We start from the raw sequence: 25877 nt of genomic DNA, 5'->3' as shown, positions 1-25877 counted from the left end.
AAGCTGACTTGGACCCGGCCTGGACACCCCCACAAACCCTCTGCAGGGACCACCCACCCCTCCAGCTCACCTCCCGCAACCTGGTCTCCAGCTCCAGCAGCCGATTCTTGTCGCTGTGATCTTGGTGGCTGATCTTCTCCAGCTGCTCTTCCAGCTTCCGGTTCTGGGCCTCCAGTTTCCCAGCCTGGGTCTCTAGGTAAAATTTCTGTTGCCTGAGTTCTGAAATCATCTCTTCCTGGGCCTTCCTGGTGGGGGTGGTAGGAGGGTCCAAACAGAATTGTCAGAGGTGAACACGCCTCTCACATGGAGCGAGGAGGGCACATCCTCAATACGCGGACTATGGTCGTTCCAAGGTTAGCTCCTTCCAAATCTGGCTTCCCGGGCATGATCACAGCAAGGGGCACCTGGAGGACATCACTGCGCAGAGCCCCTCATTTGTGGGATTAAATGGTTGGGGGGAGGGTGCTGCAAAAAACACTAGCATTTCACTCCTTTGACAGACTTTCATTTTTTTTTTTTCTTTAAGACTCTAGGAAGGAGAGCAGATAGGGACCTCTTTTGAGCACAGGAATGGCCCTACAGCAAACAAACTCCAGATGCATGTGCCATCTTGTGCATCTGGCTTACGTGGGTCCTGGGGAATCTAGCCTTGAACCCAGGGTCCTTAGGCTTCACAGGTAAGCATTTAACCACTAAGCCATCTCTCCAGCCCAAGAAAAGTTAAATATTAAAAAAAATAGAACATGAAGACAAAAAAACCTACGTACGTGGCTCAGATTAAGATGGGAACGTTTTGAAAGGATAAACCTTATAGGAAAAGACAATTCCCGGAGCTCACTGAAGAGTGTGCTCAGAGAGCTTGGGAACACAGAGTGTCCTTGTTGAACCCAGGGGCAGAGCCTAACCCCAGAAGAATGGATGGCCCACGTGGGTGTACACAGATCACTTCTGACTGATTATGGCAGGCCAGTCTGGGGAACAGGGACAGCAGCTTTCCAAGCACTAACTATAAATAGTCTCATTAGAGACAGCAAGCGCTGTAATCGCAGAGTAATTTGGGGTATTTAAGAACACCTGACTGAAAAGAGAGGCCACAGAAGAAGGAGACAACTCGAGAGAGGGCAAAAGTTACACAAGCAGCCCCACGAGGGATGGGCCAAAAATGGCCGTGATTAGATCAGATTTGCTTTAGCTGCAAGAGACAGAACAGAGCCTACACCAGGAGGGGTAGCCAGAGAGCAGCGAGCCCCATGCTTAGAACCTGAACACTTACATGTTCCTTTGGGTAAAGAGGCTGCTGTTTGCCGCAAGCTTGTTGGCTTCAGACAGCTCCACGATCCTCTGCTCCAGGGACCTGATCTTGGAATCCATGGCATTGATCATCTGAAACACGGAAGACCTTGGAAAGCTCTCACACGCAGTTATACCACTGCGGAATATAATGAGGGCCACGAGCCAAGCCAGGTCTCCTCTGAAGACTAAGGGCTGGGGAGATGGCTCAGCTATTAATAAAGGTGCTTGCATGCAAAGCCCGATGGCCCAGGTTCCAATTCCCAGGACCCACATAAAACCAGATGCGCAAAGTGGTGCATGCTCCGGAGCTCATGTGCAGTGGCTGGAGGACCTGGCATGGCCATTCTGTTTCTCTCTTTCTCCTTCTCTCTGTCTCTGCCTCTCCCTCCTCCCTAACCCCCAAATAAATAAAATGCCTCATCTGAATTGCCAACTGATTAAAGAGAAGCAGCAAGCAACTCATCTAGTCTGTACTCAACGTCACTGCTCCACGGGTGGTACTCAGTTATTTGCTCAAATGAAAACTAACATCTCCACTGTAAGTAGCTTGCATCAAAACACCACACGGACAGGCCTCTCTAGGAACCTGCCATGCTGTGGCAGGCGTCCTTATGCCCCTATGTCATCTGCATATAAACAGGGCCTGCAGGGGCCACTCCCTTGAATGCAAAAGTTCTTGGCTATCACATTTTATTTCCCCTCACCAGAATTTCCCCAACTTATTCAACGGTAAGAACTGGGGGTAGAGTTGGGTGGATGCTGGTTAAAAATATAACCTGCCAGAAACCTCCCTCAAAAAAACAATTTTTTGGGGGGGGAGGTGAGGGTACCGGGGAGATGGCTCAATGGTTAAAGGCACTGTCTGCAAAGCCTGTGTGTCCAGGTTCAGTTCCCTACTACCCATGTAAAGCCAGATGCACAATGTGTTGTGTGCATCTAGAGTTCGTCTGTAGTGCTAAGTGGGTCTGGCTCACCCATTAGTTCTCCTCTTTCTGCTTACAAAATAAAATTAAAAAAAAAATTTTAGGAGTGCTGGTGGTCATACTAGGGTATAGCAAGCACTCAACTGTCACGCAACATCCCCGGCCCTTAGGGAATCTGCCATAACATGAAGTCAGAAGCCTCACAGGTGCATCTGATGAGCAGCGGGTTCCTGGAATTATCCCCATGGGTTAGAAAGGAGAGACACAGGCAAGTTTAAAAAAACAAACCAATCAGACAACTAGGAGACTGGGGGGGGGGTGGCTACTGGGCATGTGGTTGGGAGGCCGTCTAAAGGACCATAACCTGGTGGTTAGCAGATCAATTATTAAAGAAGAGCATAAAACTGTCCACCTGGAGCCACCGCTGTTCTTTGGGGACAGGAAGCCATTTCAGAGAGGCTTCCCATTACCTACAATCCCCAAGATAATGGGGGACAGAGGACCGTGTGGAGAGGGGTTATCAGATGAAACAGAGGTTCTCAAGTGAGTGGTTCCCAGCCTGCTTCAAAAGCCCTCCGTGGAGACTGGGCTTTGCCAGTGCTTCGACCTACCGCCTTCTGCTCGCTGAGGATCTTGCCCTTCTCGTGGGCTTCCTCTTCGTGTCTCTGCATCATGTTCTCCAGGCTCTCCTTGTCAGCCAGGTCTTTCTTTATCTGATTGTCCAACACCTACGGCAACAAAAGAAGTGAACGTCCTAGGCAGCCAGACTGGGAGCGTGGTGGGAAAAGCAAGGAGCAACCGGATGAAATGAAGGTGGGGAGGGAGGAGGGAGGGAGGGAGGCAGTGAGAGGCAACCTGGCCTCCGGACGGACGCTAGGGCAGAGACATGGCAAAAGCCTAGGGTCTATTTATCAGCCAGGAGGAGATTGACAAGCAGAAGTGCCACAGGGCAAAGACGAGGTGGATGTGAACTGGGCTCTCACTTCAGACCCACAGCCTGGCAGACTCCCGCATAAGAGGTGAGGGACAGCTCTAGTGATTTAGACCCAGGAGGGAAAGCTCTCAATATCCGCAAGTGTTTCCTGGGGACAACTTTTTCTGAGCCAATGCACCAGGTGTTTTCAGAAGCGCCCCTCGTTGCCAATTTGCACCAGATGAATTCTGGAGACTCCTGTGTATAGGAAGAGGGGAACTGAAGACAGAGGCTGACTGGGTGACAGGGGCTGAGGTTCTGAAATGGCCAGGGACAAGAGGACATGGCCCACCAATGATGTGGGTGAGCAGCCAACACTCAGGAAGGACAGGTAAAAACAAAACAAAACAAAAAAAAAAAACCGCTTCCCTTTGATGAAGCCAGGACACAAAGTCACTGGAAAGAGAAACCTTCCCTCACGGAAGAAAAATTGTGTTGTCAGAGCCACTGTAAGCACCTATTATTCCCAAGAGGAAAAATAAATACAGCAGTAACAGTGTCACCGACCACCAGCTTCATCTAGTGCTCTCTGTGGCACACGCAGCCGGACCAATGGTCGAAACAGCAAGCCAAACAGAGGGAGACGTTATACCTCAGCCAAGCCTTTGACCAAGACCCTGCGCTTCTTGTCACAAAGAATTCATTCTGCTTTTGCAAATGACACCAATTGCCATCAGTTAGGATGACAGGATATTGGGGGGGGAGCTGCAAAAATTGGGGTCACATAGGCTATTGAAATCTGCCTTTCCTACAATGTCTATTGTGGAAGTTGCCTTTACAGCTCATGGGGACATCGGCCCTTAAAAAAAAAAAAAAGGCCAGTTAGCAGGGAAGGGGGCCATATGATAAAGCAAAGAACAAATTTCAAAGAAAGCTTTAAACTAGTACTGATGGATGAAAAAAGAAAAATAGAACAGGAGTTAGAGGAGAAGAGCAAAAGGTAGAGAGAGCAGGGTGGCGTGGGGGCGAGGCGGCCCCCCACACGGTGAAGGACCCGCTCTCTTGGACGTCTGATCAGGAACACGGGAGACGCCGAGGCAGGGTCATGATGATCACTAAAATGGCCTAATAAAAGTTGGAACCAGCAGCACAAAGCAGAAAAGATTAAAAGGAAATGGTTTTGTGCAGATTCCAGTAGGGAACACAGAAGACGACAGACCTTTCGGGAACATTCCCTGGGATCTATATAACAAAGTTCTTTCTATCTAGAAGGCACCGGAGGTTATAATACACAGAGTATCTACACCGGATGTGCTCCCTATTTATGGGGTGCTAAAGCAGAGGAAGCCATTTTCAGCACAGCTCTGTTCCAAACAAGAACTCAGCTCTGGCCGTGGTGGGTACCAAGGTGAGGAGCATGGGGACCAGGAGGGACGAGCTACCTCTGTGGAGAAAGTAAGGATCTGAGCTTTAACAGTGTTCAACTGGTAAAAGGATGAACAAGAAGATAGAGTGGAAGCGAGAAGAAACTTGTCTGAAATGAGAGGCACCCACTAAAGGCACCAAACTCAGCTGCAGACAGAAAAAGGCTTTGACAGGCACATCAGTATGACCACTCTGGTCAAAGTGGACTTGTACACGGGGTCACTGTCAGCCAATATATGTGCTAATTACACTATTTCATACAGTCCCATCACTAGATAAAAACTAGTTCATTCCAAAGACAGAAGTCTAGAAACCAGTAAGAATTTCAAACTAAACGTAGGGCTATATAAAAATGTAAAGTTATTAAGGTAGAGTGGTCACATGATAACACTTTGAGATCTCTGCTTGGTAGTTTTTGGGGGGGTGGGGGGGTGGGGGAAGACAAGACATTAGGTAAGCCCACTCATTAAAAACTCACTATGTAGGCTGGAGAGATGGGTTAGCGATTAAGGTGCTTGCCTGTGAGGCCAAGGGATCCTGGTTCGATTCCCCAGGACCCACGTTAGCCTGATGCACAAGGGGTCACATGCATCTGGAGTTCGTTTGCAGTGGCTGGAGGCCATGGCACACCCATTCTATTTCTCTCCTTCTCTTTCCCTCCCTCCCTCTTTCTCTGCTTGTTTCTCTCACTATGTATAACTTACTATGTAGCCAAGGATGACCTTGAACTCCTGACCCTTTTGCCTTCACCTGGCATCACAAAAGGAGTAAGAGACATAAGCTACCATGTTCGGTTTTATGTGGGGCTGCGAATTGAAACCAGGGCTTCATGCATGCCAGGCAATCACTCTACCAACTACGCAGCACCCCCAGCCTGAGGTTATTTCCCTATATTCTTTTTGATTTTTTTTTATTTATTGATTAATTTACTGAGAGAAGAGAGAGAAAGAGACAGATATATATATAGAGAGAGGACAGGTACACCAGGGCTACTGCAAACAAACTCCAGACACATGTGCCACCTTGTGCATCTGGCTTACGTGGGTCCTGGGGAATCAAACCTGAGTCCTTATGCTTCACAGGCAAGTGCTTTAACCACCAAGCTATATCTCCAGCCCTCCTACATTCTCTTAATGAAAAACAACAGACAGTCACTACATGGGTAAAAGAAAAACAGGTGGCAGGGCGGTGATAGTGGTAATGCTGAGTGGATATGGCCACGTTGGACTCTCTAAGGAAAAGACCATGCAACTCAGGATACGAGCCAAGGCCAATGCAGGATCATCACAAAAACTAGCAACCTCTTTCAGCATCTGGACAGGGAAGAGGGACAGACATTATGTGTCAGACATAATGGCTGACCAGAGTCTAATTCTCAAAACATAAGGATGAATGAATGGCTTGGCAGAAAGCATCATGAAAACGAATGCTTATTAAAGAGTACAGACGTGCACTTCTGACAGCTCACTGGGCTAGATGAGTCAGGCCAGCCCTCCTCCTGACAAGGGTTTAAAGTTCCACATGAAACACAGGAACATTTCCCCAGAAGCTCTTAAAGAGTCAGAGGAGAGGGTGAGAGACAGAACTCAGGGAAACAGCATTTGTCTACTGTGCACAAGGTTAATCCCCAGTACTGAAAGGGAAAATAAAAAGTTGATAGGAGAGTTAAGATCAAAAACTAGGCATAGTCAAAGGCAAAATGAGAGAGAGAAAGCTGTTTTGAAAAGTAGGCATTTGCTGAACCGAATAAACTTGACTTCAGTTTTGATGGCCTCAAACACCAGGAAAAGACAAACCAAAGCCCAGAGCTACCCCCCAAGGTGGGTGCATATTTTCATCCAAGGCTTCAAAAAAGTTCCCATTAATGATTTTCCAAAGAAAATGAGTAGCTCACCAGGGCACTGTGAGAAAGAGGAAACAGAGCAAAAGCAAATCTTCAAAAACTGATCATCAAACAACTGAGGATATTATATCTCTAGAAAGAAAAGACAGGCTTGAAAATAAATCTATAAATCTAGGTGATCAAAAATACTATCTTCAATAATCTAGTTAACGTGGGAATGGAGCAGAAAGAATGAAATTAAAAAACAACAGTAACTTCTCAAATCAAAAACTCAGTTAATTGGTTTCCCAGCAGTTTAGATGCAGCTACGAAACAATTAGCAAACTAGGAAACAAGTCAATAGAATTTACTTACAATGCAACACAAAGAGACAAAGACACAGAAAACATCAAAAAAGACAGATTAGAAGAAATTTCCAGATGTTCAGTCAAACTCTCAAAAGGAAAGACAGACGTGGAAAGGACAAAATTGAGATACAATGGGGCTGGAGAGGTGGCTTAGTGTTTAAGTTGCTTGCCTGCAAAGCCCAAGGACCCAGGTTCAATTCCCCAGGACCCACATAAGCCAGATGCACACGGTGGCAAATGCATGTGGAGTTCATTTGCAGTGGCTGGAGGCCATGGCATGCCCATTCTCTCTATCTCCCTCTCTCTCTGAGGGAGAGAGAGAGATAATGAGCATCAATTTCCTAGAGTTGATTGAAAAGATGCCAATTCATTCCAAGTTCCAGTAAACCTCAAGCAAGATAAAGAAAAAGAATTCTACATCTAAACACCTTATGGCAAACCTTCAAAAGTCAAGACAAAGTACAACACTGAAGAAAAAGGACAGATGGAAAGAAGGAAACAGCAAGACTGACAGGTGACTTCACACCAGCAAGATGAAAAGACTAGTCGATGGAATGTAACCTCACAGAGTGCTTCCATCAGCCATCCCCAGGCAAGGCTTCTTTAAGAATGAGGGTGAGGGCTGGATAGATGGCTTAGCGCTTAAGGTGCTTGCCTGAGAAGCCTAAGGACTTATGTTCGACTCTTCAGATCCCACATTAGCCAGACGCACAAAGGTAAGGCAAGTGCAAGGTTGCACATGCCCACTAAGTGGCGCAAGCACCTTGCATTCAGTTAGAATGGCTGAGGCCCTGTCATGCCAATTCTCTATCGCTCTTCTCTCTCTCTTTCTCTCTCCAAAAATAAAAAAAAAAGTGAGGGTGTATATTATCATATCCAATGAATATAGGCTAATTAAAATGTACATTCAAAACACACATGTAATCTGGGCATGGTGATACACACTTTTTTTTTTTTTTTTTTTGGTTTTTCGAGGTAGGGTCTCACTCTGGCTCAGGCTGACCTGGAATTCACTATGGAGTCTCAGGGTGGCCTCAAACTCACGGCAATCCTCCTACCTCTGCCTCCCGAGTGCTGGGATTAAAGGCGTGCGCCACCACACCCGGCTCTGCGCCACCATACCCGGCTCGTGATACACACCTTTAATCCCCACACTCAAGAGGCAGAAGTAGGAGAATCGCTGTGAGTACCAAGCCACCCTAAGACTACAAAGTGAATTTCAGGTCAGCCTAGGCTAGAGTAAGACTCTAACTCGAAAAAGGTAAAAAAAAAAAAAAAAAAAAAGTAATATGATCAAATTCCTGTACCTTCATACATTAAAATTTTCAATTAAAAAATGTAATATAAACAAAATATAAAAGTAGAAGGAAGACTATTTGGGAGGAGAGGGACCTACAGGAGAGAATATAATGATAGGAATATGATCAAATTAAGTTTTATACATGTAAGAAGACATCATAATAAAACCCATTACTTTCTACACTGCATCTAATCTATTTTTTTTTAATATCTGATTTTTTCTTTTTTTTGGTTTTTTGAGGTAGGGTCTCACTCTAGCCCAGGCTGACCTAGAATTCACTATGTAATCTCAGGGTGGCCTCGAACCCATGGCAATCCTCCTACCTCTGCCTCCCAAGTGCTGGGATTAAAGGCATGCACCACCACACCTGGCTTAGTATTTAATTTTTATTTATTCATTTATTTGACAGAGAAAGAGGGAGGGAGAGGGAGAGAGAGAGAGAGAGAGAGAGAGAGAGAGAGAGAGAGAGAGAGAGAGAGAGAGAGAGAGAATGGGCATGCCAGGGCTTCCAGCCACTGCAAACCAACTCCAGATACTTGTGCCCCCTTGTGCATCTGGCTATTGTGGGTCCTGGGGAATTGAACCTGAGTCCTTTGGCTTTGCAGGCAAATGCCTTAACCACTAAGCCATCCATCCAGCCCTAACCTTTTTTTTTTTTAAGATAAAATAAATACATTTCAGGTCAATACAACAGATTGTCACTAGATCTTCACTAAAGAAAATTCTGAAGGATATACTTTAAATAAGGGAAGGAGAAGGGGAAAATGGGGGAAACGGGAAGGGGAAGGGAAGGGAAAGGAAAGGTACAAACTGGGCTTAGCACCACACACCTATAATCACAGCAGTTGGAATTGTCCCAAATTTGAGAACAGCCTGGTCAACATAGCAAGTCCCAGATCAGTCAGGGCAAAATTCTGTCTCCATAAACACACACACACACACACACACACACACACACACACACACACACACACACACACGCACAGCAGCCTGAGATGCAAGAGTAGCATTAAAATCCACGAACATAACTATATCTAAATAATCAAGGATTTGGTGACAGTGGATTAAGGTAAAAAAGATGGAACTAAAAATACATCATGAGCGAAAAAAAACTTTTGACTCCGGACCCCAAAGCTTCCCATCAAGGAGTAGGGACAGCATGCACCCTTAAACAGTCCTGTGATCTACCAAGAAGTGGCCACAGTGCCCAGGAAGACAGGGAAGCTATGCGGTGCTAATGGAGAATGTCGGGGACGACCACAGAGTCTCTTTACTTTAATTTTCTCCTCGTAGTGCTGCTCTTTCTGCTTTAGGTGCACTTCCAGGTGTTGGGCTGAAACTTGAGCCTCCCGGTGCTTCTCCTCCAGCTCCTGCACACCAAAAGAAGAGGTCGTCAGGCACATTGCAGAGATGGTCCTGGTAACGTATGTCAGACACTCACAGGAAACACGACACTGGCACAGGCACCACAGGTGACAGGCAGCTGCTCCTCCATTGCTAGCCTAAGGCTCTTGGAAAGGAAACCATCACCCAGTGTGGCCCTGGTTTTCCCAAACCCAAGTGTGTACACACCCACGCACACACACACACACACAGCTGGTGGGCTGTGAGGCTGGGATCAGAAATACAAGATACATCAGCATGGCAGGTCAAGCAAAGGCAGATCTTCAACTTTACACAGAAAAATAAGGGCAACAAGGCAACAGGTGAGAGTTTAGTACGGAACCAAGACCCTGACCACTGTCTTGAGCCTTGGGGCCAATCTCACTGTTAGAATGGCCTTAAATGAGAAAAGTGAATTGAATTTATTGTGATGATAAATGATACTTGGTATTTTCCTCATGCACAAAATTATTGCTCAAGAACCCTAGCTAAAAAAAAAAAAAAAAAGGAAAACTAATGTTACAATTAACATACATAGAAAGGCTAGGAATCTAAATGATTACTTTAACTGACTAGTGTATGGAGAATGAATATTGGGAGATGTGCATGTGGTGTGATGTTTACAAGAAACAATGCTAATGAGACAAAAGACGAACATGAACACACTGAGAATGATGAAAATGCGCGCATTCATAGTAGAGGTTGGGGAAACAATTTGAAGTAATATGAATAGCTCAAATTTAAGGTTCTCTTAGTTCTTTTATTAAGTTTTTATGGTTTTTTTTTTTTTTACTTTTAAACAAAATAGTAATTCATTTGAAAATTATACCAATTCATTTGCCAGTGCGTTATAAACTGATCTTTTAGAAGGAGGCATTCAACTCATAGAAACATGCTCTATGTGCACAGATAGCAGCATCTGAATTAATTCTTCTGAATCAGGGACCATTAATTACTGATATCAAAAGTCATTACTCTCAAGTTTTCATCTCTTCATACTATTATGAATTTTTTTATTTCAAAGTGGAAGCAATTATGAGAATTTTGAAGAATGAGGAAATTATACAGGATATGTCCGTAAAATGGAAGGGGGGGGAAGTCCTTTGAGAATTGTGCATACAAAATGTGGGCGATGAAGCCTTTGAAATTCTAATGTTTGCAGGCATAGGCTGTGCTTGGGTGGGGTTGGGCAAAGACATTAAAATGTTCAGTCTTAGGACCAGGTGCAGAAATCTACTGCAATCTCCCAGATGTGATCTCGGGACGTTGAATGTAAACAGGATTCTAGTTAATAAAAACATTTTTAAGGGCTTCATGTGTGCTCACTAAAGGACCCCCAGCAGTGGCTTCTTGGATTAGGGGAAAAGACTGTGTACTGTAATAAGAGCCCCAATAATTTGTCTTGAAAAGTTCTTATCAGAATAGCAAACACTTTACAGCAAGTGACAGTGTGGAACCTGCTGGAAGCACCATCATGACGTAACAGTGCTAAGGACCACTTCTCATCATGATATAACAGTGGAAGGACCATTCTTTGCCCACTTCCCAGACAGTCTGCAACCTAAGCACAGGGTTTTCAAGCAAAAGGTACTTTTTGGTAGACAAAAATCACAAAGGCACTTGGGGCAGGTGACAAGATATATTCCCATAAAGAAATTTTATTTTTCCTTTTGGTTACAAGTTCACTTGATCTTAGGGTTGGTCTTCATGAGATGACACAGAAATGGAAATCAAAATCTAAAAATAAGCTGTTTTTCTTGAGAAAAAAAAAAGATAGCTAAGATTGACAACCTTTGAACCACATTTCTGGTCTGATATGAATGGGAATTTGGAATATATAATGGAGGAACCCAGAACTCTACTCCTACATTTTAGCTGCAAATAAACTTTGGAAAAGCAGGTTTTAGCGCTGACTACTTAGTGATTTGGCTTTTTATTTTATTTATTTATTGGAGAGCAATAGACAGAGAGAGAAAGAGGCAGAGAGAGGGAGAGAGACAGAGAGAGAGAATGGGTGCGCCAGGGCTTCTGGCCACTGCAAATGAACTCCAGACGCATAAGCCCCATTGTGCATCTGGCTAACGTGGGTCCTGGGAAATCAAGCCTCAAACCAGGGGGTCCTTAGGCTTCATAGGCAAGCGCTTAACCGCTAAGCCATCTCTCCAGCCCACGATTTAGCATTTTATTTTTGTTGTTGTTGTCATTTTTTAAACACAGCTTTTTCTGTACATATTGGGTCGACTCTTCGGCTGTCTTATGCAGCTGCCGTCGGTGACTGTACCTCTAGCTCTGGGGACCATGCCCGGCACATAGTAGAAGCCCATTAAATATTTGTTGAATGAATGAATGAACACATCGCCATTGCACAGAGAGATACTTTGCAACCGCAAGAGAGTTAACCACTTCGTTAACTGTTCTTTAACCGAGCAAAGGAGGGCAGCAGTGGGCTCTGGTTTTGCTCACGATAAAATCCACACACTTGACAACGAACGGTCAAGAGAAACTTGGATGACTGAGCAAGAGAACAGAAAGGATACTAACGGTTACACAAGAACATCCTCATGAGTACACACAGAGCAACCCATTAAGCGGGGAAGGGTTTGGTATTAGGTGCTGAATAAGCCTGTAAGTCAGTCACTCTTGAGTTCACATAGCTGCGGACACCTCATTCCCCAGCAGTGATGGAGGAGAGGGATAAAGCAGCCTGTCCACCACCTCATGTTTTTATGTGGTGGGGAGGAACAAACAATTAGAAGAGGCTCTTCCAAGGGGTCGGGACACTAGGAAGGCAGGCATGAAATCCTGGTCATCGCTGAGCCACTAAATCACAGAGGCACACTGTGGCTTTGGAGCCAGGATCCGACAAGACAGACCCCTTGCAAGGTGCTGTCTTCCTTCCTGGCCAGGGCAACACACCAACACACCTGGGGTTCTAACCACGGACACGGTCACCAGAGCCCGAGACAGAAGCAGGACAGTAACAATCTAAAGACATTCTCCTCTGGCTAAGGAAACGGAAGAGGAGCAACCACTGTGACAGCCAGCTGTGGGTTGAGCACGGATCTGTGACAGGAATGACGACTCAGAGAAACAACTGTGTGACTCATCTCTTCTCTAAAAGCAAGAATCCGGGGCTTGTTTCCCAAAGTCTAAACCCTTCTAGCTTTTGAAATTGGTATTGCCGAGTTCCTGGCTATACAAAGTTCTGCTCCATAGAAGGATATAAAGGCTCCTGTTAAAATGTATCGAAAATGATGGATACTTATTTTACTAAAATAAAATAAAACAAATATGCCAGGAAATAGCAAAGACAGCAAAAAAAAAAATAAATAAAATAATACTGAGGAATCCAGTACCAGTGCGGAAACACCCGGGATTTGGTTACTGTGCTGGTCTATGAAACCACCTCTGAGGACGCACTACTCCGGATCGCCTCCCCTGGGACGGGGCTGACTCCTCTTACCCACTTCCCTTGGCAAGCGCTAACCTGTTTGTCTTTGAATTTTGCAACTTTCATTCCTGCTCACCAGAATTTTATCAGCCATCTGCTGGATCTGTTGGGATTTTGTCTGGATGTCATCCTTCAGTCTGTTTTCTCTACGCTCCATGGTCTCTAGTCTCTTTACCTTGTTCTCCAGAGAATGGCGGCGTTCCTGTAGGTCGTGAATCAATCAGAGAGTTTTAATGGGGGAACCGAACCCCTAGGGGCATACCACCTGCGCCGAGGGCCAGGCCCTCAGAAAGAGCAGACCCTGGAGGGGAAGTCTCGGGCGCCCGAGGCGGCGGCAGAGAAGTCAGCTCTATCAGTCAGGTGCCCGGCTGGGTAGATTGTAAGAGTGCATTCATTCATTCAAATATTTACCAAGCGCCTACTATCTGCAAAGTTCCACACTAGGAATCATGGGAAAGACAGAGAAGGAGGAAGACGTCATTCCGCCCTTGGAAAAAGATACGACAGATGCAACACGGGTGGGGGCTGGGGGTGGGAAGGAGGGCTTTTAACTGCACAGCTGAGCAGAACAGTGACCAAAGAGCGAGCTTGCGAGAGGAGTGGTGGAAAGTGTGGTCTGGAACGCAGAAGGGAGGAGAGGAGGGCTGACAGTGACCCACGGGGAGCGGCACGGAGGAAGCCACCAGGCAGCTCAGGCTCCTGGGGAAGCCTTGACTGGCTATCACATAGCACAGGCTGACAGAAGGGAAAGGGACCCAGCATTTGTAGGCAAATGGGTTTGGGTGGGGTGTCATAGCTCTTGGGGTACGCAGGCTCAAGGGTGCACTTACAACATACGGAAACCCTGAAAGACTTGGGATGGGGTGCTTGAGGTCCATGGGAAGAAAGGACAGACTGAAGCAGAAAAGTAAGAAATTGCTACAGGGGCTGGAGAGATGGCTTAGCGGTTAAGGCACTTGCCTGTGAAGCCCAAGGATAGAACCCAGGTTTGATTCCCCAGTACCCATGTAAGCCAGATGGTGGTGCACGCATCTGGAGTTCCTCTTAAGTGGCTGGAGGCCCTGGTACACCATTTTCTTTCTCTCCTCCCCCTAATAAGTAAATAAATACATGAATAAATATTAAAATAAAAGAAATTGCTACATGTTCTCGGCTAGGCAGGAAGGGACGTACACTACGAGAAAGGCTGCAGAAGCGGGGAAGGGGTGAGCAGGAGAGTCACATGTCTGTACTTATAGGACTAAGTGACTCAGTGTCCATGGACAAGCAGATGATGCCAAGGGCTCAAGCCTGGGGTGACCAGAAGAATATTGGCAGCCCTGACCAGTAGAAAGAAAGTGAAAAAGGAAACCAGCTCGTGGGGGATGACACCGAGGTCATTCTAAACATGAGACGGTGTTCAGGATTCAGGGGAGCAATGGGAAACAGCCAGCAATGTGGATGAGGACAGCCCCGAAGGGCCATGTAGCAGGAGATTCACACGCAAACTGTGGTAGGGGAATACGAAGATCTGATGGGACGGTGAAGTTATGTCACATCCATCCTGTGGGACAAACACCAGGGACTGGGGGAAGCACAGACGGGGAAAGAGTGTCACTCTGTACTCTAAATTCACTAGTACTGCTGAAGTTTGCACAACGGAAAGACATCTGTGTGTTTTCAGTGCGATTCTGTAAATGATTTCAACAACAACAACAACAAAGGATCTGAGGGAGGACCTCAAAATACAGCCGTGCCCACCGCTGACATGTGGGCACCAGGCAAAGCCGGGAAATTCAATGGCATATTAACACCATGTTGGAAACAGCAAGGCAGAGGAAGAGAAGGAAGAAAACCTCAGAGATGCAGCCAACACGACCCTGAATAAATAAAAATTCTCCCAGATTAGTGAGAAGCTCAGAGGAAAATGGACAGGAAAACTCTCGGAGCCATCATCTGCTTTGGGGCAGCCGGAGTCGGGTTTTCCTTTCCTCTAGGGTGGGGTAAGGTTTTGCAAGCCTGCCAGGTTTCAAGAGCACTTTCAGGTGGAAAGAAGTCTGGTCAAATATGAGCACATGCTGGCTTCATGGTTTCTTCCCTTGGCACAGCCAAGGAGTCGCCCAGGGTCAAGTCCATGGCGGGCTGAAGGACCCTGCTCACCTCAGCTTCCGCCAGCTTCTTTTTGATGCCTTCTGAAGAATCTTCTCGGTTCTGCAGCTTCTCCAGCTCCCTCTCGGCTCGCTCCTTGGCCTGGCGGATATTCTGCAGCAGCTCCGTGGCCTCTGTGCTGGCTTTTACTGCCTGTGAGGGAAGAGGGGGCAGGACACCGATGCCCTGGTTTAAGCACATCGAAGAGACAACGGCAGTATTTCCAACAGAAAAAGCAGAGAACACTCAGTAGATACTCTACATCTTTTAAAATCATGCACATTCACCTTGTTGCATTTTTCTTTTTTTGTCTATACACATCTTTTTAGTACCATTGAATTTGGTATGCACCCTAGAATTGACCCATGTTTCCTTCATGGGTAATGTGACAATCAGGGTTTTGTTTTGTTTTTGTATTTTCTTTTCCTTCGAGATAGGGTCTCAACTCTAGCCCAGGCTGACCTGGAGTTCACTATGTAGTCTCAGGGGGAGCTCGAACTCATGACAATCCTCCTACCTCTGACTCCTGAGATTAAAGGAGTATGCCACCATGCTTGGCGATCACTTGTATCTTCACTTCAATTCAATACAATATAGTGAATCAAAGAAACACGTATAGGTGGGTGACCTGCCTAGGAATTCATAGAGTTAACTTCTGACCATTAATTTTCCCTTTTTTTAAATAAAGCTTTTCATTTTATATATAACTTAAAAGAAAAAATAAGAGAACACCTATGTGTCTATGAACTTAAGTATCTTCTAACTACTAGATTATTTCTCAGGCGAGGTGGTAGTTGGTTCGGACAAGTAGAGAACATACAAAGCAACAAGCATGTGTTAGTTTGGGCCGAAAAGAAGAAAGGATGCAATTCTATGTCTTGTAACTATACAAATACAAAATTGGTACCACTTTTTTTGTTGTTTTGTTATGGTTTGGTTTGGATTTTTGAGGTAGAGTCTCACTCTAGACCAGGCTTATTCTCTTATTTGAATAATCTCATTGGATAATTTGCCTATGAGGAATTTGTACAACCTTTGTAAGACAAAAAAAAAAAAAAAAAAAAAAAACCAGACAAGTAAATACCTTTCAAAGAGTTTAATAGTCACACACAGTGTAGTAATTTCACCAATCTACAATTATTTAAAAAAAAAAAAAAAAAGTGGCCAGGCATGGAGGCAGAGGTAGGAGGAACTCCATGAGCTTGGGGTCACCCTGAGACTACAAAGTGAATCCAGGTCAGCCTGGGGTAGAGTGAAACCTTATCTCAAAAAAAAAAAAGAGAGAGAGAGACAACTAACTCTCTTAATTTTTGTATTCATTAATTTTAATTGGGATCTTCACACACTACAGCTCTTAGAGTCATACAGGTAACATATGAGTTCATGGGACAGACAACCTCATAGATCTTTAACTTAAAATATTAATGAGTGGAGCCATTATGGTGGTGTGTGCGTCTGTAACACCAACACTTTGGGAGACTGAGTTAAGAGGTTAAAGTTCGAGGCCAATCAGGGGTACATAGAAAGCCCATGTCTCAAAAAGAAAGAAACATTTATGGGCTGGGGAGATGGTTTCGCAGTTAAGCGCTTGCCTGTGAAGCCTAAGGACCCTGGTTCAAGGCTCGATTCCCCAGGACCCACGTTAGCCAGATGCACAAGGGGGCGCACGCGTCTGGAGTTTGTTTGCAGTGGCTGGAGGCTCTGGTGCACCCATTCTATCTCTCTCTTTCTGTGCCTGCCTCTTTCTCTGTCTGTTGCTCTCAAATAAATAAAAATAAACAAACAAAAAAATATTTAAAAAAAAAAGATAAGCCAGGCGTAGTGGCGCACGCCTTTAATCCCAGCATTTGGGAGGCAGAGGTAGGAGGATTGCCATGAGTTCGAGGCCACCCTGAGACTCCATAGTGAATTCCAGGTCAGCCTGGGCTAGAGTGAGACCCTACCTCGAAAAACCAAAAAAAAAAAAAAAAAAAAGAGAGAGAGAGATAGAAACACTTAAAAATCAGAGATCATAAGAAAACCATTCTAAGACATACACTGTGCCAAAGGGGAGAGCCATTCACTACTGGGCATTAAAATGTAACAGAAAAACTCATCTTTTTACTTTTTAGTTAATTTTAAATATTTTAGTTAAATAAAGAGAATTGATGGGCTGGAGAGATGGCTTAGTGGTTAAGGCACTTAACTGCAAAGCCAAAGGACCCCAGTTATATTCCCCAGGACCCATGTAAAGCAAGATTCACAAGGTAGCACATGTGTCTAGAGTTTGTTTGCAGTGGCTTGAGGCCCTGTTGCATCCATTATCTATCTGTTGCTCTCCCTCTCTCTCTCAAATAATTAAATAAAACATTTTTAAACTGAGAGAAAATTGATGTTCGAGAAGTAGAGAATTTCAATGTTAAAAGTTGAAAAATTTACAGGGGTCTATCGTCCAACCATGTGAATGTAATTAACCCTACTAAACTGTATACTTAGGAATAGCTAAAATGGGGGCTGGAGAGATGGATCTGAAGTTAAGGTGCCTGCCCATAAAGCCTAATGACCTAGGTTTAATTCCCCAGTACCCACATAAAACCAGATGCAAAGTGGCCCGTGCATCTGGAGTTCGTCTGCAGCAGCCGGGGGACCTGGTGCACCCGTTCTCTCTGTCTTTCTCTCTTCTCTCTCGCTTGCAAGTAAATAAACAAAAATAGTTTTTAAAAATAAAATTTTAAAAAATAAATAGCTAAAATGGAAACTTAATGCCATGTGTTACCACAGGGGGAAAAAAAAAAAAGAGGTAAAATGTGTCTTTATTAAACTAACGAGTAAGCACACACACAAACATTCTGATGTGGAAGTCACGACCCAAACCATATTTTCTCTGCCTGTTCATTAAGCATTTCTAGTGTGCAAATGAAGGGAGGACCTGACAACTTTCTCACCACAAAACAGGAAGTAGGGAAGTGATGGAGGTTAATTAGCCTAATCATTTCACAGTTGTACACATGTATCAAAACATCACATTGTACACCATAAATACATACTTTTTTTTTTTTTTTTTTGGTCCATTACACCTTTGTAAAATTGGAGCAGGGTAAACCAGTAACTTTCTTTTTGTTGGGTCATTAGCACAAACTTTACCCACCCCTTCCATAACCACATGACACCTCCAGGGATCCTCAGACAGCCCCCAGGCAGGGCAGGGCTGTATCTAGTAGAAGCAGTCTTGGCAAGGTACAGGCCCCAGTTTCTCCTACAAATGAGAAAAATGGGGGCCTGCCACTCTCCCACGCATAAGAAGCCACCCTGTGGGTTCTGTCGTAGCATAATTAGAACTTTTACTTCAGAGTCTTACAAAGCTTGATTTTTAAAAATAAACACTGCTAGCACTGGGGAGACTGAGGTGGGTGGATTGCCAAGAGTTCAAGGCCAGCTTGAGACTATATAGTGAATTGTAGGTCATCATGAGCTACAGTGAGACCCCACCTCAATAAACACACACACACACACACACACACACACACACACACACTGCTGACACACTGCAAGAGGAAGAAAAAAATATATATATATTCGGGTTTACTTCATTTCCCTCCGTGCTAGGACAGCTAATTCTGCTTCTTTCATCTCACTGCCATGGGACAGAGCAAAGAAAGGTCTGTGGATGTGGGAACCGGGTGTGTGGGGGGGAGGCAGTCTCTGAAAAGTACCCTCAGTCTTACCTTTTCCAGCTTCTCCTGGAGCTCCTGGATTTTGAGCTGCTGCTCAGCATTGATCTATCACCACAATTCCAGAAAGAAAGCAAAAGGACAAGTCAGTCTTGCTACCTGGGGCTCAGTCCTATTTCCTCAAGGTCACATGGCATCCTAGGCTTCACTTCCTAGAGCCTACTGATGGCAAGAAAGGACACTGGCCTGGCAGAGAAGCCCAGGACAAACTGCCACTGTTTGGACTAGCAACGTGTAAGCGTCCAAAAAGAGAATCGAGGATGCCCAGTGCCTTAACATGATAAGAATGTTCATATATGTTTTTACTAAGTGTCCAGGCTTATGTGAGGAAATATGGGGGAAAAAAATTAAGAGGGTGGGAAGATAGTTTCGCATTTAAAGGTGCTTGCTTAAAAAGCCTTCTGCCTTGGGTTCAATTCCCCAGCCAACCACTTAAAGCAGGAAGGATATTCATTTGCAGCAGCAACAAACCATGGCTTACACACACATATCCCCCATGCAAATAAATAAAGACTTTTTGAAAATATATTTTTCAAGGCAGAGTCTCACTCTAGCCCAGGATGACCTAGAATTCACTCTGTGGGCTCAGGCTGGCCTTGAACTCATAGACATCCTCCTACCTCAGCCTCTCACGTGCTGGGACTAAAGGAGTATGCCATTACACCCAGCTGTTTAAAACATTTCCGAAAAAGAAGTTTCTTTCAGCCAGGCATGGCAGCACATACCTGTAATCCCAGTATTTAGGAGGTGAAGTCAGGAGGATCAGGAATTTAAGGCTAGCCTCAGCTACAAAACAAGTTCAAGACCACCCTGGGCTACAAAGCTAAGTCAAGGCCAACATGATTTACATGAGGCTCCACCTACAAAAGGGGGAGCTGGAGAGATTACTTAATGGTTAAGGCACTTGCCTGCCAAGCCAAAAGACCTAGGCTCGGTTCCCCAGGACCCACATAACCCAGATACACAAGGTGGTGCACGCATCGAGTTTGTCTGCAGTGGCTAGAGGCCCTGGTGTACCCATTCTCTCTATCTCTCCCTCCCCAGACTCTGCCTCTTTCTCTCTCAAATAAATAAAAATAAAAATTTTTTTAAGGAAGGAAAGAAAGAAATTCATATCTTTTTTTTAAAGAAGCAGAGAAAAGAGAGAGAATGGGCATGCCAGGGCCTCCAGCCACATGCACTACCTTGTGCATCTGGCTTACATGGGTCCTGGGGAATCAAACCTGGGTCCTTTGGCATTACAGGCAAGTACCTTAACCACTAAGCCATCCCTCTAGCCCAAAATACATATCTTTTGTCTCTTTTAGAACCACAGCTGAAGCTAGACTAGACATGGCATTCAGAAATGGAGCATCAAAATAAACCTGGAGGGGCTTAGAGCATAGATGAAAGGCAGAGTGCATGCCTAGTCAGTCCCCAGCACCAAAATTAACAATAATAAATGATAAACATCCTATAATAAACCCAGAGGAACTCTTAAGTCATTGCAAAAGCATTCTTAATCAATGACTGGCCACTGATAGTTAATGTTTGATATTTAACGTTTTAACTCTGTCCAGGGATGGGAGATTGCTCAGTGGGTAAAGGGCTTGCCGTGAAAACATGAAGGTCTCATTCATGAAAGAGCAGGCATAGTGACATACGCCTGGATTCCCAGTGACAGGGAGCCAAACACAGGAGAATCCTTGGGGTTCGCCGGCTCCCTAGTCTAGCTGGATCAGTAAGCTCTTCGTTCAGTGAGAGGTGCTGTGTTCAAAAAAGAAGATGAGGGCCAGGCGTGGTGGTGCACGCCTTTAATCCCAGCATTCGGGAGGCAGAGGTAGGAGGATCATCATGAGTTCGAGACCACCTGAGACTACACAGTTAATTCCAGGTCAGCCTGGGCTAAAGTGAGAACCTACCTCGAAATAAAGTAAAAAAAAAAATAATAATGATGATAATAATAATAATAATGTGAGGCTGAAAAGAGGGCTCAGCGGTTGAAGCATCTCTGGCAAAGCCTAATGATCTGGGTTCAATTTCCCAGTACCCACGTAAATTCAAATGCACAAGGTGGCACATGTATCTGGAGTTCATTGGCAGTGGCAGAGACCCTGGCACACCCATTCTCTCACTCTCCCTTTCTCACTCTGTTTCTCTCTCTGCTTACAAGTACATAATAAATATTTTTTTTAATTATATGAGTTGAGTATGGTGGCACACACCTTTAATCCCAGCACTCGGGAGGCAGAGGTAGGGGGATCGCTGTGAGTTCAAGGCCATTCTGAGACTACAGAGTGAATTCCAGGTCAGCCTGAGCTACAGTGAGACCCTACATCAAAAATAGTTAATTAATTAATTAAAATAAATTTAAAAGCATTATATGAAGAAAGCATTGTTTCTACTAGCACTTTAAATTTTAAAAAGTAAAAATAGATAAGTAAATTAAAAGTAGGTAAAAATTAAGGAAGACACCTGACCTCTGGCTTCCGGGCACATCTGCACACACACATTCTCACAAACATACAGGCAAACAGACATGCACACCACACACAAACACATGCAGAAATAAGCAAGTGAATAAATGAATGACATCCACTTCAAACAGCAAACCCAATCACAAAAAACACACCTTCTCAAGTTTGGAATACTCTACTACTTCAGGCTTTCCTTGATCCTTGGCCTGTAAGTGAAAAGACACAACATGGTAGAAAATCCTGACCACCCCAAAAAGTCTTACAAACAACACTGCCAAAGGCTTCACTTTCTCGGCCTCTGTGGCCAAAGTAAGAATAAGCAGTAACAATGTAATCTTCTGTGAACCAAGAGCAGAAGGGTTCTGAGGCATCCTGGTGTCTCAAGCCCACACCCGTGAGGCTGGCACAGCCTTGCACCTAGCGGGCATCACTCATGACTGTGCCCCAGAGGCCCCCGGCGACAGGAGCGGACTACCTTCATCAGCTTGTGCTGACACTCGCTGGCCTTCCTCTTGAATTCTTCGGCAGCAAGCCGAGACTCCCTCAGCTCAGACTCGTAGAGATCGCTCCGTCTTCTGGCCGAGACAAGGTCCTCCTCCAACTGATTCATCATCAGCCTCATTTCTTCCACCTGAGCCTGGTACTCCTGAGTGAGGGGGAGGGGGCAGGCAAACAGGAAGAAAGATGAACTCTGGAGTGTCCCCGAACAAAAGACAGGTGGTGAGGATGGGCGTAGATCAACCACGGAGAAAGATGTGTGTTGGGGGAAGAGGGGTGAGGACAGACACGCAGACATAGACAGAGGCGGCACAGGCAAAAGGGAGGACCGTCGGGAGATGAGGAAGGAAGAATATTAAATCTGAAATTGCTTTCTGGTAGAAGAGGCACTGGAGACACGCGTGCCGATCAGAAGCTCCTCTGAGCCAACACCACCACGTAACGTGCACAGAGCCCCGAGGCACAAGCAGGAGAGCCGCAAGGGACGTGCTTTAAACGAAGATAAACTGCTTAGGCATCACTCTTCTCCAAGGGTAATCATTTCTGTCGATTTGTCCTTTGGAAGTCATGTGCTCCTAACGCAATTAGACATGGTACTAGTTTTAAAATTAACCTTTCAGACCGCACCAGAGGGTAATTGGAAATCTCGGCGGAACGCATCTGGGAAGGTGAGACTCATCATTGTCAGTTTCTCACCATTAATTTTCTGGGCTCAAAATGGAAGGATGAACTTCACATCGCTCTTGCAGTGCAAGTCACCCTGAAATTTGGAAGGCTCACAAGACACTGACTGGGCTCAGGACAGAACAACTTGTGAGGAAAAAAAAAAAAAAAAACCTCTCAGGAAAGAATTATCTTGTTCCCTGGAGCAAAACCTTTAAAGAGATCCAAAGAGCTCAGTTTTTCCCAAAATAAATTTTAATATCAAAACAGAACATTGGAATCAAGGGGTTGTCTCCCCACCACCACAACATGACAAGGTTTACCAGCAGAAAAAGCAGTGATCTTAAAAACATAGACTGAGCATGAAAATGCTCCTCAATAGGAAAATCAAGGCTAAGGATGAGAATAAGCATTCATCTAATTCAAAGTGACCGAGGAGGAGGGAGTTACAAAATGCCAAGAACAAGGCACTAAGTCAAGCTTGTTCCGACATTCATAAAATACAGTAACATCTCTGAGGCCTGTTCTCTCAAAAAAAAACGACTGGTGAAGCCGGGCGTGGTGGCACACACCTTTAATCTGGGGCTGAGATAGGAGAATCACTAAGTTTGAGGCCAGCCAGAGACTACAGAGTGAATTCCAGGTCAGCCTGGGCTAGAGTGAAACCCTACCAAAAGGAAAAGAAGGGGGGAGACTGGTGAGGTGTCGATGAAGCAATGATTTTTTGGGGAGTTGTCTAATCAATACAATGAAATTTCATGCTTCGTTTTGTTTCATTTTCTGGCTGGGATCAGACTGAAGGCTTTGCACCTGCTGGTCAAATGCTCGACCCACGAGCTACACTCCCAGCAGTTCACATATTTTTAAATATTTATGAGAGGCAGAGAGAGAGAAAGGGGTAAATGGGCACACCCGGGCCTCCAGCCACTGCAAATGAACTGCAGACACGTGCTCCACCTTGTGCATCTGGCTTACGTAGGCCCTGGGGAATCAAACCTAAGACCTTAGGCTTTGTAGGCAAGCTCCTTAATGGCCAAGCCATCTCTCCAGCCCTACATATATATATATATTTTAATAGCAGGGTACTGGGTACACCTTTGATCTAACTGTAACACATAATCCCCAGTAGGCACTGAGGAGGTGACATCATTGCATACTCTCCCTGTATCATCACGGTAGGGGGGAGGGGACAGATACTCGAACCAGACATGGGAGCAATCCCTCCCACCCAACAGCACACTGGTCAACGCAGGTTAGACGAGCCCATGGGCTTCCTAGGGGGCGTACCAAGCAGCGACGTGAAGAGACAGAGCCTTGAGCGGCTCACTCTCAGAGCGCAGCAGGACTCTTAATCAACAGCACGTACTTTACTTGGGGGTTTTCTAGACCCTACTTTCAAGGTTCTTGGCACTGGGCCTGTCTTTAGCCTTTATTCCATTAAAAGAAAAAAGAAAAACAAAACACAAAACAAAACAAAAAAAAAAACAAGAGCCTGGCATAGTGATGCATGCCTGTAATCCCAGCACTTTTGGGGAGAAGGCAGGAAGAACACGAGTTCAAGGTCATCCTCAGCTACAGCTGGGCTACATGAGAACCTGTCTTAAAAACAAAACACACACTCATACATTTCTCTATCATTATGCTTTAAGACTATAGACATGTGAATGCAAAAACCTGAGTATTACCTATAAAAACAATACTTATGATCAAAAAGTTCAATTTTTCAGCCGGGCATGGTGTTGCACACCTTTAACCTCAGCTCTCAGGAGGCAGAGGTAGGGGGATAGCTATGAGTTCAAGGCCACTTGAGACTATAAAGTGAATTCTAGGTCAGCGTGGGCTAGAGTGAGACCCTACCTTGGGGAAAAAAAAAAAAAAGTTCAATTTTTCATTTTGAAGTTAAGAAAAATTGAGCCAGACATAGTGGCAAATTCTATAATCCCAGCACTTGGGAGACTGAGGCAGGAGAACTCCAAGGTCAAAGCCAGCTTGGGCTACATAGCAAAGCCTTATTGAAAAAGAGAAAATATTTAAATAGTATGTAAAATATCAGTTTAAATTAATATTTTATATTAAGTATAAAATATTACATATTTAACCCACTTTTAAATTTTTTAAATATTTTTATTTATTTATAAGGAGAAAGAAATAATGGGTACACCAGGACCTCTTGCCACTGCAAATGAACTCCAGATGCATATGCCACTTTGTGCATCTTGTTTTATGTGGGAACTGGGAAATCGAACCTGGGCTATCAAGGCTTACAAACAAGTGCCTTTAACCACTGAGCCATCTCCCCAACCCTTTACCCAGTTTTTAAATTCATTTTTACCCAAATTTCTTTTCCCATGTCAGCTATGTACACGTGACTTTGTGTCATTACTGTGGCATCTTAAACACACAGTGGTCCTCTGTGCCCAGGCCTACTTGCATGAACCCCCAACTGTGAAGACAGCAAGGAGCCAAGAGAAGGTCTTAGACATCTTTTGTCCCCAAGCTCCCTTTTCATCCTCTACTAATGTTTCCGCCAATAATAAAAGTGAGAAAGGAACTTCCTTTTTTCTTTTTGTTTTTTCCAGGTAGAGTCTCACTGTAGCCTCAGGCTGACCTGGAATTCACTATGTAGTCTCAGGATGGCCTCGAATTCATGGAGATCCTCCTACCTCTACCTCCCAAGTGCTGGGATTAAAGGCGTGCGCCACCACGCCTGGCAGAATATAATTTTTGTGATTTTTTTTTTTTCCCACGAACAAGGACAAAGCCTCTGTCCCTGGCTCTCCACCCCAACATCTCCCTTTCCCGAGCTGACAGCACCATGGGAAGATGACGACATCCAATTTGTCTTCCATCACGATGGAGACATCAAGGAAATCCTGTAAGTACAACAGCTAAGCAAATCCCTGCTTCAGGAGAATGCAGAGAGCCCAGTCACATCTCAGCACGTAAGGACTTGTGGGCATGAGTTCAGGGGTGAGAATGGGGAGCCAGGGACAACTCTGATAGCTGATGGGAAGCCAGTCTTGTGAAGGGAGCTCGACACCTTTGCCAGGAGGACGTGGAGGCTGTGGCCCTATTCACCCAGAAGCCTGGAGACACAAATGGCTGGCTTGGGTGTCACTCACACCCGTTTCCCTTCCTGAGAAGAATCTGCGCTCGCTTTTGTGCTGTAGGAAAGGAACTATCACAGGAGGCTGCTGGGTGTTATTTTACACCAAACCCAAATACTCTATGAGGACCAGCTGGGTAAAGACAGAATGGAGTTTTAAAAATAAATAGTTCTACAGAAATTTAACTTTTGAAAGCAAGAGAAGAGAATCCTAAATCTGGGAGATCCATGTCTGCTATAAGCATTAAAAGTTGGGCTGGACACCCTGAGACTACAGAGTGAATTCCAGATCAGCCTAGACGAGAGTGAAACCCTCTTCACAAAACCAAAAAAAAAAAAAAAAAAAAAAAAATTGGGGCTGGAGAGATGGCTTAGCACTTGCCTGTGAAGCCTAAGGACCCTGGTTCAATTCTCCAGGTCCCATCTAAGCCAGATGCAC

At 45.0% G+C, this 25877-nt stretch overlaps 1 protein-coding gene across 8 annotated transcripts in view; it reads right to left on the bottom strand.

Annotated features, from left to right (window-relative positions):
* Cit (citron rho-interacting serine/threonine kinase) overlaps positions 1-25877 on the bottom strand; it is a 226811-nt gene that overhangs the window by 79025 nt on the left and 121909 nt on the right. For all 8 annotated transcript variants that reach the window (XM_045132089.1, XM_045132091.1, XM_045132093.1 and 5 more), the window contains 9 exons: positions 21647-21817; positions 21327-21377; positions 18710-18763; positions 15018-15158; positions 12955-13080; positions 9319-9414; positions 2828-2944; positions 1274-1383; positions 71-245 (listed from right to left, as the gene is read on the bottom strand). In XM_045132089.1, the coding sequence (XP_044988024.1) occupies positions 71-245; positions 1274-1383; positions 2828-2944; positions 9319-9414; positions 12955-13080; positions 15018-15158; positions 18710-18763; positions 21327-21377; positions 21647-21817 (1041 nt within the window). The remainder of the gene's footprint in view (positions 1-70; positions 246-1273; positions 1384-2827; positions 2945-9318; positions 9415-12954; positions 13081-15017; positions 15159-18709; positions 18764-21326; positions 21378-21646; positions 21818-25877) is intronic.

This window comes from Jaculus jaculus, chromosome 13, assembly GCF_020740685.1.
Source record: "Jaculus jaculus isolate mJacJac1 chromosome 13, mJacJac1.mat.Y.cur, whole genome shotgun sequence".
Classification (NCBI taxonomy): domain Eukaryota; kingdom Metazoa; phylum Chordata; class Mammalia; order Rodentia; family Dipodidae; genus Jaculus; species Jaculus jaculus.
The sequence above is the reverse complement of the archived record's forward strand: the minus strand, read 5'-3'. Positions and strand labels throughout refer to the sequence as shown.